Below are 13,076 nucleotides of genomic sequence, written 5' to 3'. Positions count from 1 at the left end.
GGTCCTTGTCTGAAGAAGCTGAGATCAGAGATAGTGGATAGAAATGTAGAATTGAGATTGTTTTTAGAAGTGTTAACGTTATAGTTGGTGCACAAGGTCATCGAGAGGCATGAACAGAGAGAAGGAGGAAGTCTTGAGTGCAAAAGTAAAAGAAAAATGACAGTACATATTTCTAGTTCATAGAGGTCTAAACTACAGGGTTAGCCAGTTTTAAGTGATCCCACTGTATTACCTATAATTGCACCTTTTGGGATTTGCTGTAGTAGCCCTGGGGAGAGAGGTTTAGATGTTAGTGTGAAAGTATAAGGTGCTTAATTTGCTTTAAAGGAATAGGCCACCGTTTTTTAAATACTGAGATATGTTCTTACCTTAGCTTAGACGATTTGATATATGTAGCTGTCTGGTCTTTACGCGTGCCCTCAGTCACGTACACAGAGCACAGACGTAGTAATATTACTACGCCTTGCAATATAGTACCCCTTTTATCCGCTTATAAAATCGACATGTTTAATTTTGTGCGACTATACTTGGATCGTGTAAAGGCTCATGTAACCATATTTAAATAGGGAAAACGTAGAAGAGCTTGGTCGCTTCTAACTTCACAGAGGAGAGTCTATATGCTAACGCCGTCTGTGCTGTTTACGTGACTGAGGGCACGCGTAAAGACCAGACAGCTACGCATCAACTCGTCTAAGCTAAGGTAAGACCATACCTCAGTATTCAAAAACGGTGGCCTATTCCTTTAACTAAAGACTTGTAGGCAAAACACAGTATTATGTTTAGTTAATAATGCCAGACAGTTGACCAGCTTTTCACAAATACATGTGTGAAAATGTGAAGGAGGACTGGCATTAGACAAGTCTAGACAATAGTGGTGTGAAGAGCTGAATAAACGTGTTATTAATGCGCTCAACGCTTTTTGTCCTTGTCCGCTGCTCTTTTAATAATACATTCTTCCTCCATCTGTGAGACGGCTGCATCATTTTGAAAAAGAAAACACCTATAGTTTGGCAATTTATGTTTTTAAAATCCCGATTTTTGAGATTGAGATTAACAGTATGAACCACGAGCACATTTCTAAAGGTCTGCGCTACAAGGTCAGCAGATTTGACAAAACAAGGATACAGCAGGGCGCTTTGCAATTTAGATTCTATCGCGATCAGTAACTGTGCAGCTCTCGTCTGCGATCCTTCTCTCATCTTTGTTTCATTGACTCCCAAGTCGGTTTAAAATGCGCAGGCTCTTTTCTCTTGGTAAATATTTCCCTACTTATTCCCTCGTCTGTCCATTCATCAAACCCCCCCCCCCCCCCGAATCTCTCTCTCTCTCTCTCTCTCTGCTGTGATAAAGGGAGCAGCGAACAGACTCCTCCCCCTCCCTCACCCCTCACACGCTCCTTCTCTCTCCCTCCCTCTCGCTCTGTCTCTGTCAGTGTCATTGAGTTGTGGAGATGTGGAGTGTCTTTCTGGTTATCTGTGTGGTTTTCCAGCCTATTTCAGCTGAGGAAGGTAAGAAACCAACTTTTTCCTCCAAACCTAGAGCTCTGTTTGGTCTCGGGCCGTAAAGTCTCGCAGTAAAAGGTGCTCGTGCGGTTGTCCCAGTCGGCAAACGATGTATGGACCATGAACAATAGTGCTGTGAAAAGTTGTATGGAAATATATATCACGGAGATTTCTTTGATAGCATAGATACATCTTTTTGTGCGTCTCGAACAAGCACAACTTTTCCCTCTTCCGTCTTTCGCTGTGTGCATGTGCGTGTGTATTTGAACAGAAGGAGCGTGTCAGGACATATCAAACTCATAGAATAAAGGATTACTGAAATATTACATGAAGAAAATGAACAATAAGTTGCGTAACCTGTTTTTGTGCAGCGCTGTCCTCACAGATGTGTCAGGCGGGGGGACCCCTGACCTCGTTCAGGGCCGTCATCATCCGTGCGCTCAGTGAATGTTGATTTTCTCTGTTTGGATGCCGCCTGCAACACAAACGGAAAGCTTTTATGGAGTGATATAAAGAGGAAATTCTGATGCTTTAGATCAGGGAAACTTTTCACTCCAAGTTCCAGCTTGTAAAACATTTGCTTCTTCAGGTGTGACCCAGGCAAACCATCAAATCATGTACAATAGTTTAAACTGGGAGTAAACCATTAATTTAAACCAGGGAAAAACACCAAACTTAAATGTATTACTGAAAAAATGAAATATAACCTCTTAGCCCTCTAACCCTTAACTTGCACTGAGCTGAAAAAAGAAAAAAGGAAGAATGATCTGAAGAAGGCTATACCGAAATGTTCTCTTTTGATAAATAAATACCTTTGGACATCGGCTATTTGAGAGTGTGATGCTGCTTCTTTTAGCATTTTTGAACCCCTTAACCCTCACTCTGAACTGAACACATTTTCTCCAGTTTGGATTCACCCAAATCTATAAGCTTCTTGGAAAAAAAGCGTGAAAATAGTGCTGAAAACGAGGATGAAAGTGCAAAAAGGTGGCAAAAAAAAGCAATAAAAGAGCGGCAAAAACATGATTAAAAAGTGACGAAAAAGCAACAAAAAAGAGCCACAAATAATGCAACAAAAGAGCAACAAAAACACAATAAAAAAAGCAACAAAAAAAGCGCCAAAAAGCAAGGAAAACCGCGATGAAGAAAGGAACGAAAAATGACTAAAACAAGACAAAAAAAACTGCAAAAGACGTGACACAAACGCGGCGGCAACGCAACAAAACAGTCATGATCAGTTTGGTAGGTCTTAGCTTTCAAATGAGTCACTACACTGGCCTATAGGCTGTGAGTCGAGACACTTTTAGATTTAGATAAAGCTGAACTGGAAAAAATGTGCGGGGGTTAAGAATGTTCACATAGAATGGTGGCGGAATGATCTTTGGAAATATATACAAATCCAATTTTTCTGACAAGTTTCGCGGTTAAGATTTACAATTTAAAGTCAGGATTCATAATGTATATTTTCAGCTGCTCTCGAAACATTGAAAGCAAAGAGAGCAAATATGACCTGCTTAAACCAACACCAGAACCACATGCGTCTCAGAGCATGTTCCGAGGCCTGAACTGCAGCGTTAGCAGGTTCACACACAGTAAAACCTCACTGGGAAAGGCGCAATAAGCTTTCACTTCTGCCTATTCCATTACTCCTCGCTTTACAAGGAAAATATAAAAATGTCTGAATAAATTGAATCTGAAATGGAGGCAAGATATTCATAACAACATTATATAAATTAACCCAATAATTGCAGCCTTTGAGATTTGCGTATAGTGACAACTAAAACCACGAGTGCGTTTTGTCCTGTTTGGCTTGACCCAAATCTAAAAGCTCACAGCCTATAGGCCAGTGGAATGACTCGGTTGAAAGCTAAGACCTACAAAATGGATCTAAAGGGATATTTTTCCTCGCTTGGTTGCCGTGTTGTTGTTACTTTATTTCACGTTCTTTTTTAATCTCATTTTTGCCACGGTTTTGTTGCACTTTCATCGCTTTTGTTGTCACTTTCTTGTTGGATTCTTGCCACATTATTGCTGCTTTATTTGTTGAGTTTTTCTCACTTTATTTGTTGAGTTTTTCTCACTTTATTTGGTGAGTTTTCTCACTTTATTTGGTGAGTTTTTCTCACTTTTTTGCTGCTTTATTTGTGGCTTTTTCATCACTTTTTTGTAGCACTTTCATCGGTTCATTTTGACGCCCTTTTGTTGCTTTTACATCCTAGTTTTCTTCTCATTTTTGTCGCTTTTTTTCAAGGCGGGGGTTAAGAGGTTAAAAAATATCACACAGCCATGATTTGCTAGAGAGTGAGGGCAAATACCTTTTACAATGTTAGGTTTATTCTGTTACAACTTATCTTTATTGTGGTTTGTGATCATTACGATGAATGTAGTTTAGAGTGACATGAGGCCGGTTTACTGTTAATGGTTTAATGTTATTTAATCAATAAAAAATGCAATAATAATTCACACACCCTTCTCCTGTTTCTCCATAAAGTCACTGTGTGTAACTTAAGCCTGAGAAACATCGTAGTAATTAAACCACTCGAGCTGCTGTGCGTCCGCTGGTCCTTCACTAAGTGTGTCTTTTTATTGGTGCATGCTTTTATAAACGTCAGCCTATACATAGCTTTCCCTCACACACATATAACACTTGAGAGGTTTGCAGTCAGCACGCAATTACTGTGAAAGGCCCTGGAAGCACGTTGGAAATGGCACCTGTTCCTTCCCTGGGCCATAGTTTGTTGTAAGGTGTGTTTGGGAGAATGGAGTGGGCTCACAATGTTATTGTGTTATTGTGTTATTGTGTTCAGGCCCGTCACGATAACACAATCTGAAGTTTAATGTATCGAGGCAGGAATATATTGCGATGAATGATATTATTGACAAATCCTTTATGCCTCAGAAACAAGCTCTGAAGCTTAAAACCCAAACATGAAGCAAGCACTTTTTCTAGCAAAAAAGCGACCAAGACATGACTAAAGGGTGATGAAAAGGCAACAAAAAAGTGACAAAAACGTGACAAAAATAGGATGAAAAAGTGATGAAAACAAAACAAAAAAGCAATGAAAAAAGTGGCAAAAACACGGAAAAAAAAAGCGACAAAAACACGACTAAAGACATGCCTTCCAGAACACCTAGTACTGATCTATTTTATGTTTTTATATTTTATGTCATTTTCTGCTGAATGTTTTTTTTTCTCTGTGTTTTTACGTAAAGCACTTTAGTCTGCCAATGTGTTGTTGTAAAGTAACAACACATTCGTCCTTTATTTATCCAGGAAAAAACTCAATGAGATAAAAAATGTCTTTTTCCTGTGTCCTGGCCAAACTTTGATTGATGGATTGTTTAAAGAGTGATGAAAAAGCAACAAAAAATCAACAAGAAAGCCACGAGAGCTACAAAGAGGTGACAAAAATGTGATGAAAAAGTGACCAAAACGCGACATAAAAACTATGAAAACACCAAACACTTAAAAAATGTGACAAAAAAGTTACTTTTGTAGGTCTTAACTTTCAAATGAGGGGTGACACTGGCCTATAGGCTGTAAGCTCCAGTCCAGATGCTTGTTGAAAATGTGCTCGGTCAAAAGGTTAAAAATGACCGAAAAAGCTTTGTTTGAAAAGTACTTTCTCTTGAAATATCCTACAGCAAACATGAAATACTTTGAGTATTAAATACAGTACTAAATTGGAAAAATTAGGGTAAAAATACGATAATATTGAGCCCAAAAATGTATGGTTTATATGTTATTTATTGAACAATAAGTTGATATAGTAATTATCGTGACAGCCCTCGTCATATGCTGTTGACCTACGTTAAAAGAAAATACTCGACAGGTTGTACCTTTCTCTCTCATGGAACAGCAGTTGTTTTATGGGGTCTCAATACTTCTTTCTTTCAAATACAGATGATTTTAGTATCAGTCCGCTGCCTGATAAGATAAAAAGGATCTGAGACTTTCCGTACCTCCTGTATAATGGCCCGTAAGAAGCAGTAAGTTAACTTGCATGTCACAGATTTGACCGGCTTTGTGACAGATGGCCCGGACAGAGATGAGACAGAATGACAGAGAGCGATGGCTGCCACGTCGCTGTCCTCCTGACTCCCAGTGCGTAATTGAAATAGAGCTTAATACAGTATTAACCCAGTAGCATGAAGGTCCGCGATATAAATCCACATAAATTGAGGCATCTCGTTATGGCACGGAGCAGAGGGGAGGGGATTTGGCCTCTGCCTCAGCTGCCGTCGCAGTAAATGTCCGCTGGGTGGTAATGTATTTACTGTCACATTAGTCGAGTCTGTCTAGCAGCCTTTTAAGTGCTTTATATCTGTCAGACAACTAGTTCATTTGTTAAAAGCACAAGCAGCTTTCACCCAACACAACCAGTCCATAAATATCCGGCTCACTTCCAAGTGTGAGAGAACTTGACGCAACCCTTTAGATTACAGCCCGTACATTCCATGTGTAGGTACAGGTAACAAGTTCATTATCACACATATAAGTACAGGTAATTGTTTAAGTGCAAGATTAATACAGGTGTACAACATGTAGGTGCACGCGTAACAAAGGGGTAATAAAGAGGTGCATAGCGTCTCATTTTAGATCAGGGTTCTCAACCTTTTTTGTCTGGCGTACTTGAGTCGTTCATTTATACTCCGAGTACTCCCTACCTCAAGATCTGGCCAATATTACTGCAAAGTGACCAATAAAACTAAGATTATTCTGTATTAAATAGTGGGTTGTGTTCAAAATGAAGCTAAATTAATCTCAAAATGAAACCATTAACAGAAAAAAGATGATTAAAAATAACTTTCCTTGAAATTAATATTGAAGTTTCACTCAGTTTCACTTTTTTTCTTAATCTGATATAATTCCAGTACCCCCGTACCCCTGGTTGGGAAACACTGCTTTAGATTACAGCCAGAGCTCGTGGGTTTTTGGTAGTCATTGTATATAAAATACCTCTATTTACTATTTAATTATTTGTACATTTCCTGTCTATTCTGCACACCCTGAGTGCTTCTGAGAGCTGAATGAGAAAGTGAATTTCTCCATTGTGAGATCAATATCTTATCTCATTAGGTACGGTGTATTTGCACCCTTTATAAAGATGGCACCTGCAACTACACGTTATACACTTTTGTTACACCATATGAACAGTTGTTACACTTTCTACTGTAATGTGTAATAACCTGGACTTTCTCATGTGTAATTATTTGTTCCCTGTAATCTAAAGTGTTACCAACTTGACTTGTAACTTTTTTTTTAAGATAAGATGGCTTCATGGGTTTTTATGATCAATAGGCAATACGTAGCATGAGTTGTGTTATAACTGAAATAGCGACCTTTACTTTAATAAATGTCTTGCCACATGATATCATTCACCCCTGGTAAGACATGAAGGATTGCTCTATGGGATTGCGTGTTCACATTAGATTAGGCGCATGCTGAAGGGAGCACAGGAGGAGGCACACCTGATGCCCCACAGCACTGTGCTCACGGCTCAATGGAGCTGCTCGGATGCTCACTCAGCTAAGCACATCACAAATTAACCTCCTTTCATTAGTGAAACCTAACCTCAATGGTCGGGACAAATAGGCCCTCGCCCTGTGTAAAGGGAGGCCGATGGAAAATACGGAATAGGTCTATATACTATACACCATGTATCCAATGGTGCAAGGACAGCTCTGGTCAAATACATCTATCTATCTATCTATATAATTGTGCTAAACAAATGTAGTCATCTGGACACAAGCTTTCAATGAATAATCCTTTAAAGTGGCTACTTACAAGTTAAACTCGGAAAATTAGAATATAGTGCAAAAGTCCATGTATTTCTGTAATTCAATTTAAAATGTGAAACTAATATGATATAGACTCAATACATCCAAAGTGACATATGCCAAGCCTTTATTTGTTATGATTTTGATGATTATGGTTATTTTCTGAGATTATTAATTTGGGTTTTTTACAACCTGAGCCATAAAAACAAAATTATAACAAATAAAGGCTACATATCTCTATTTGCATATTACAGAAATGAATGAACTTTTTAACAATATCCTAATTTTTTGAGTTTTACCTGTAGAATTCATAAGCAAATAAAGCAATAATGAAATATACATAAAATGTAGTATAAAATATCATGTCAAGCAAAGCTAAAGTTAAGAGTTTTATCAAATTAATTAATTAATTATTATGATTTAATTCTGAAAAAATAAATAAATTAAACAGTTCCACTCGCTGTTGACTGTATAGAGAAACCGTATAGGGATATTCCACAATACCATGGGAAAAACACAGATGAAACAGCATTAATTATTCATAAAGTTTGTTCAGCAGCAGAAGAAAGTCAAGTGCTTGATGGCCAGTGTTTCTCCAAGCTGCTTTCTGTCTGACTTTAAGGTTTCTCAGAGGAATAGCACTTACATTTGGCAACAGTGGCTGTTCTCTGTCCGTGGATTTTATTTGCAGAAACACTACAGTGCTGGGATCTACGTGAAAATTATAACAATTGGTTAGATTCAGTCTTCAGACAAAGAAATGACATTAAGCTAACATTTAGCATCGCTTACCGTGCCACGTGCGTCCGTAGCTAACCCGGAAATAAACGAAGCTGAACATGGCTGGATTTGTCGGTAAGTTGTAGTTAGCCTATGCATGCAGTCAAATTGTATATAATAAACACACCACTTTTCTTTGCTTAATTACACAAGAAAAGACACATTTGTACTAGCATCTCCGGGTTTAGAAACAAACAAAAAGGAAAAAGGCTAGCACAATGCTAATAATTGTAGAATCTTATTTTTGAAGAGCCAGACAGATATACCCATGAATATGCTGTCCTAATGGAGATTTTAAATGTTAAAATACTGGAGTTGTTGTTCACATTAACACTTGAACACCAAGGTGTGTTAGACGTATTTACCAGCAGTAACTCAGCAGCTAACAGAGTTGTTCCACTGCCTTTTTTCTCCACTTTTTATACTGTTTTAGCTAATGTTAGTCAATGGGAATGTATGCTAACAGCTGCAAAAATGGCGGATCTCCATGGCAACTCAACCAAACTCTATTAAGCTGAGACACTACAGGCAAAACTCACCTTTGGGCCAAGTTTGTCTCTGAGCATAAGCTTTCACCTGGAAACAAAGAATATACCTATTAATCACAGTAACAAGTTTAAAAATTGCACTGATTAGATTCATTCATTCACTCATAGATTTATGTAGAAAATTGCAATTTCAAAATGCATTTTTCTCACATTATGGCGACAATATCAGACTTCAAATTTTCCAGCCTTGGACTGAAGAATATTTTGATGATTTTTTCAGAGGGATTTTTTAATATCTCACTCCTGGCCTGATTTATTACGTTTTTAATTTCTAAAAGCGAGGCGAAATTTCAATTTTTACAGATTTTTCTACTAATAAACTAATTTTGAAATTAAACAAGAGCCCCTTTGAAAGAGTCTTTGTAACTATTATGTCAACAAAGTAAAACCACAAATTTGAATCTGGCTCAATCTGTTGATCAGATTATGTCGGCAAAAATATTGGACATTTCGGGCATTTTTAGGCATACAACGCCTTATCTTTATATGAAAACATAAAATGACTGAAAATCTGCAATACTTCTATGTATTTTTTCTCATATTTATGCCTACAACAAGAGATTCTAATTGATATCTTTACATTTTAGCACCCAACAGTGTAACATAAATAGGCTTTGTGAATGTTGTTTCCTGTCCAGTAGGCACTACAACTAAAAAAGTAAGGTTTCCAGTGGTGGAAGAAGTACAGCACAAGTACCTTAACTCTTTATGATACCGAACTAACTATTTGACTACTTGCCACCACTGGAAGCTTCATAAACATAAGTGAGACTTCCTAACAGTGCTCAGCTTGTCACTTTTACAGCAGCCTTATTTTCTGCAGCTGTTGCTTCCCTGTGCTGTGCTGACATTAGGCCGCTTTCCCTCAGATGAATCACACGTGTGCCATTTGTGTTGCGAGAGGTCGGCCCGAGGCAAGGCTCTCTCCTCTGAGTCAGTGGTGGCTGAGAGCATCACTGACAAAACGCCTGTGAGGACGAACCGGCTACAAACTGCAGCCAAATCAACTCCCAGATGAGTGTGCAGCGCGGTGAGGGCTCTGGTATGTCCTGTACAGCAGTGGCTTCTAAACTGTGGTGCGCTGGTTTCTTCTTGGTTGTACTCAGGGGAATTTGGAGTTCAAGGGTTTATTTCATTCTAATAGACTGCGGTCACATTAGATTATAACATTCAGAAGAACTCTTATTGATACTGAGGTGGAGGCCGGCTGTGAATTCTGTGGTAGAAGTTGCCTTTAAACTGTTGATCTAGTTAATGGTTGGTATATCTGTAATTACCAGGGCTGGGACAAAATATAATTCTGCAATATATCCCAATAAGTCTTTGTCAGTGTTTGGCAAGTTACTTAAAAATTGTAATATATTCTTTATTAGTGATTACAGCTCTAAAAATGTTGCTGTTTCAGAAAATGTAGTTGAGTTACACTACTTTGAGTTACTTTGAGTTACATTTTGGCAAAATATAAACTTCCCCCATTCTCTTGTGTTTTGTTTTGAGGACATTCACTTCACGCAACTGCAGATCTTATACACCAGTGTCCAACTTGATCTGGCTGCTGCATTTTATTCATTCATACATTTAAATGCTGTTGTAACTCTTACTTGAAATGTAATAACTAATATATTCCCGTATGTTCTGTAAATAATATGTGGTAACACTTTATTTTAAATTGTACATAACTAAATTTTGTACAATGTATTGTTCTCTGTAACAATCTGTAATAACTTGTACCTAAGTGCTACATATATGATGGAATAACATGTATTTGTAGTTTGTAGGTACATAATGTAATAAGACATAACTCTAACCCCAACCCTTGCCTTAAGCCCTAACCCTAAGGGGCTCGTGTCCTATTACATTAAGTACCTACGAAGTACTAATACAAGTTATTCCATTGTGTGTCTAAACCATAGGTACAAGTTATTACAGATTGTTTCAGAGCACTTAATATTATACTAAATTTAGTTAGGTACAATGTATCAAGATAATGTAAAATAAAGTGATGGCTAATATGTTATATTCCTTAGTTACTGAAAAAAGTAACATATTTGTGTAACTCGTTGCTTTTGTAATACGTTACCCCCAACACTGGTCTTTGTTGTGATACGTTTATCGCATTGAGAACCATGTATCACAATGCTTTTGATACTCAACTCAGTTATAGCAACAACAACAAAAAATGGCCTCAAATGTGTTTGACTTAAACATAGTTTTGTTAAATCCAGATTCATTTGGGTAAAATATCACAGTTTGTTTGTTAAAAAAAGCATAAATTTGATACTATCGCCATATATGTATCTGGTCCTCAGAATCGTGATGTTGGATCATGACAAAAGTGTATCTTCCCAGCCCCAGTAATGGAACCATGTAAATAAAAATAAACATTGATAAGTTCAATGTCTTCTTAGTTCCAGCACAGATGGAACAAAAAACTTAGGTTTTACATTGATGGGTTTTTTGTTTTGGTCTTTTGTTCAGTTGCACAGAGCCCATACAGGTATTACCCCTGCACTCCATCCGAGTTTTTTAGTGTGCTTTACAGAACTGGTTTAGTCTGTTTTAGTCCACATTCAGACCTGGCTGTACGTCCTGGACTCCTGCTGGCACTAAAGAGTGCATTGTGAAGTGAAACGTTTAAAAATCACCGCTTTACATTTTTCCGTTTCTTAGTGAAGCGGCAGCTTGTGTTCACAGCTCACAAATAAAACCTGAGAGCTTAGCCTGAATGACACAGGATTAGTATTAAGTGCAGTTCTTTCTGCCTTTTGATGTCACGTCCCCGCTATGTATTTTAGAATTACAATATTTTGACAGCCCTTACGGAGAAGGTCTTGGGTTCAACTCCCAAACCAGGCGTCTTTCCTAGTGGAGTTTACTTGCTCTCCCTGTGTCTGGACAAGTTTCTGAATCACAATGGGATTTTCGTAGTTAAACAAATGTTATATGAATAAATTACATCACTGTTGTCAGGCCGATCTTGAAGAAACCTCTGATCTGCTTCTGATTTAGCTTCTTGAGTTATGTATCAGTGCTGCTGCCTTGTTGTCTTGCCTGACTTTAGTGCTGTTTGTAGCAGCAGACTTTTATTCAGTGGAGACTTTTTGGTAACTCCCTTTGACATGCGCTTGTTTATTTGTGGAATCGCGTTAATCCCCTCCGTCCCCTGCCTCCTCCACGTCTTTGCGCATCGCTGTGGCTGTGTGTGTACACGAGCGGCTTTGTAAACCGCCTGCCCTTCACTGGGTGTGGGCGGGAGAAGTGGAACAAACGCAGAAACGATGGGAATAAGTGGACCAAAGACAAAACAGCCTGACCGCTACAGGGATTTTGACCGCTCATGTGAGAGCGCTTACATGTGCGTAACTTGTTGTACTCTTTGTAAGTGCAGTTAGGCTCCTTCCCACCGGCTGCTGTTAAAGCATATTACACGCTTCCACTCTCAGGCCCTTGTGTTAATATTAACACTCAAAGCCTCCGTGGGACGGGCTGAGAGGCTGAACATTGCCTGAAAAATGTGCGCAGAAGTAGCCCCGACTAGCACCGGAGAGGCGCGACACGAGCGGCATGAGTGGAGTGTGGATGTATGCATGGCCACACTGAGTGGAGCCAAGAGGGTCACTCAGCTGAAGAGAACACTCCAGCGGCTAATGCAGGTCACCTCTAAAAAGCAGCGAAAAGGCCTTCACACCCACAGAGAACAAAGACACACAGAAAAAGAACACATTTATATGCACCAACACAAACCCATCAGCCTCCTCTTCTGCCGATTCTCGTATAATCTTTCTGCATTCGATCGTCTGCTCTTCCCCTCTCCCTCTCGGTTTGTACAAAGCTTCCCCAAACACGGACAACAGAAACAGCATCAATAATGGAGCGCCGTTGTACGTCCACGGGCGAAGGTACAGAGATGTCACTTTATGGATGAATAATGGACACGTGCAGCAGAGTGACACGGGACGGAGTGGCTTTGTGTGGCTGCAGCGGGACAGAGGAGCGGACAGGGAGAGCCGTGCATTAACGTGGCACTCAGGTCCAGATCGCAAACTCAGCACAAGTCAGAGCTGTCCCAAGTTTGAAAGTCCCCACTGTGGGCTGCAGCGGGAGCCGGAGACAGCCACTAAGTCTTTAAAAAGGGCTTTCACTGCTGGAAAATGCGCCTCTATTTTTGAGCTGACACAAACCCCTAGTAGTATGCGCGTGATGACACAGGACGTTTGTTCATGTTCTTGATGTCAGTGTCAGATGGCTTAACGGCAACACGCAGGAGCTTACAAAGGCTCAGTAATTAAAGATATACCACTTTTTGGATCAATAAAAAAAATACTGTTTTGACCACATGAGTGATGTTGCAGTGTTGAACCTATTGTTTCATGTGCATAAGCCCTGCAAAAACAGAGATCTTCTTTAACCATTTATTCTGCATTTTGACAAACTAAAACAGCTGATTCTACCATATAGGGCAGGG

The 13,076-nt window shown here is 39.1% G+C and overlaps 1 protein-coding gene across 1 annotated transcript in view; it reads left to right on the top strand.

Moving 5' to 3' along the window:
* The first annotated feature begins 1,427 nt into the window (after nucleotides 1–1,427).
* The window catches only part of ephb6 (eph receptor B6), a 61,340-nt gene continuing 49,691 nt past the window's right edge, over nucleotides 1,428–13,076 (top strand). The window contains exon 1 of the mRNA XM_079562106.1: nucleotides 1,428–1,508. Coding sequence (XP_079418232.1) covers nucleotides 1,451–1,508 — 58 coding nt within the window. The 5' untranslated portion in view covers nucleotides 1,428–1,450. The remainder of the gene's footprint in view (nucleotides 1,509–13,076) is intronic.

The sequence above is a fragment of the Gobius niger genome, assembly GCF_951799975.1.
Source record: "Gobius niger genome assembly, chromosome: 8".
Lineage (NCBI taxonomy): Eukaryota > Metazoa > Chordata > Actinopteri > Gobiiformes > Gobiidae > Gobius > Gobius niger.
The sequence above is the reverse complement of the archived record's forward strand: the minus strand, read 5'-3'. Positions and strand labels throughout refer to the sequence as shown.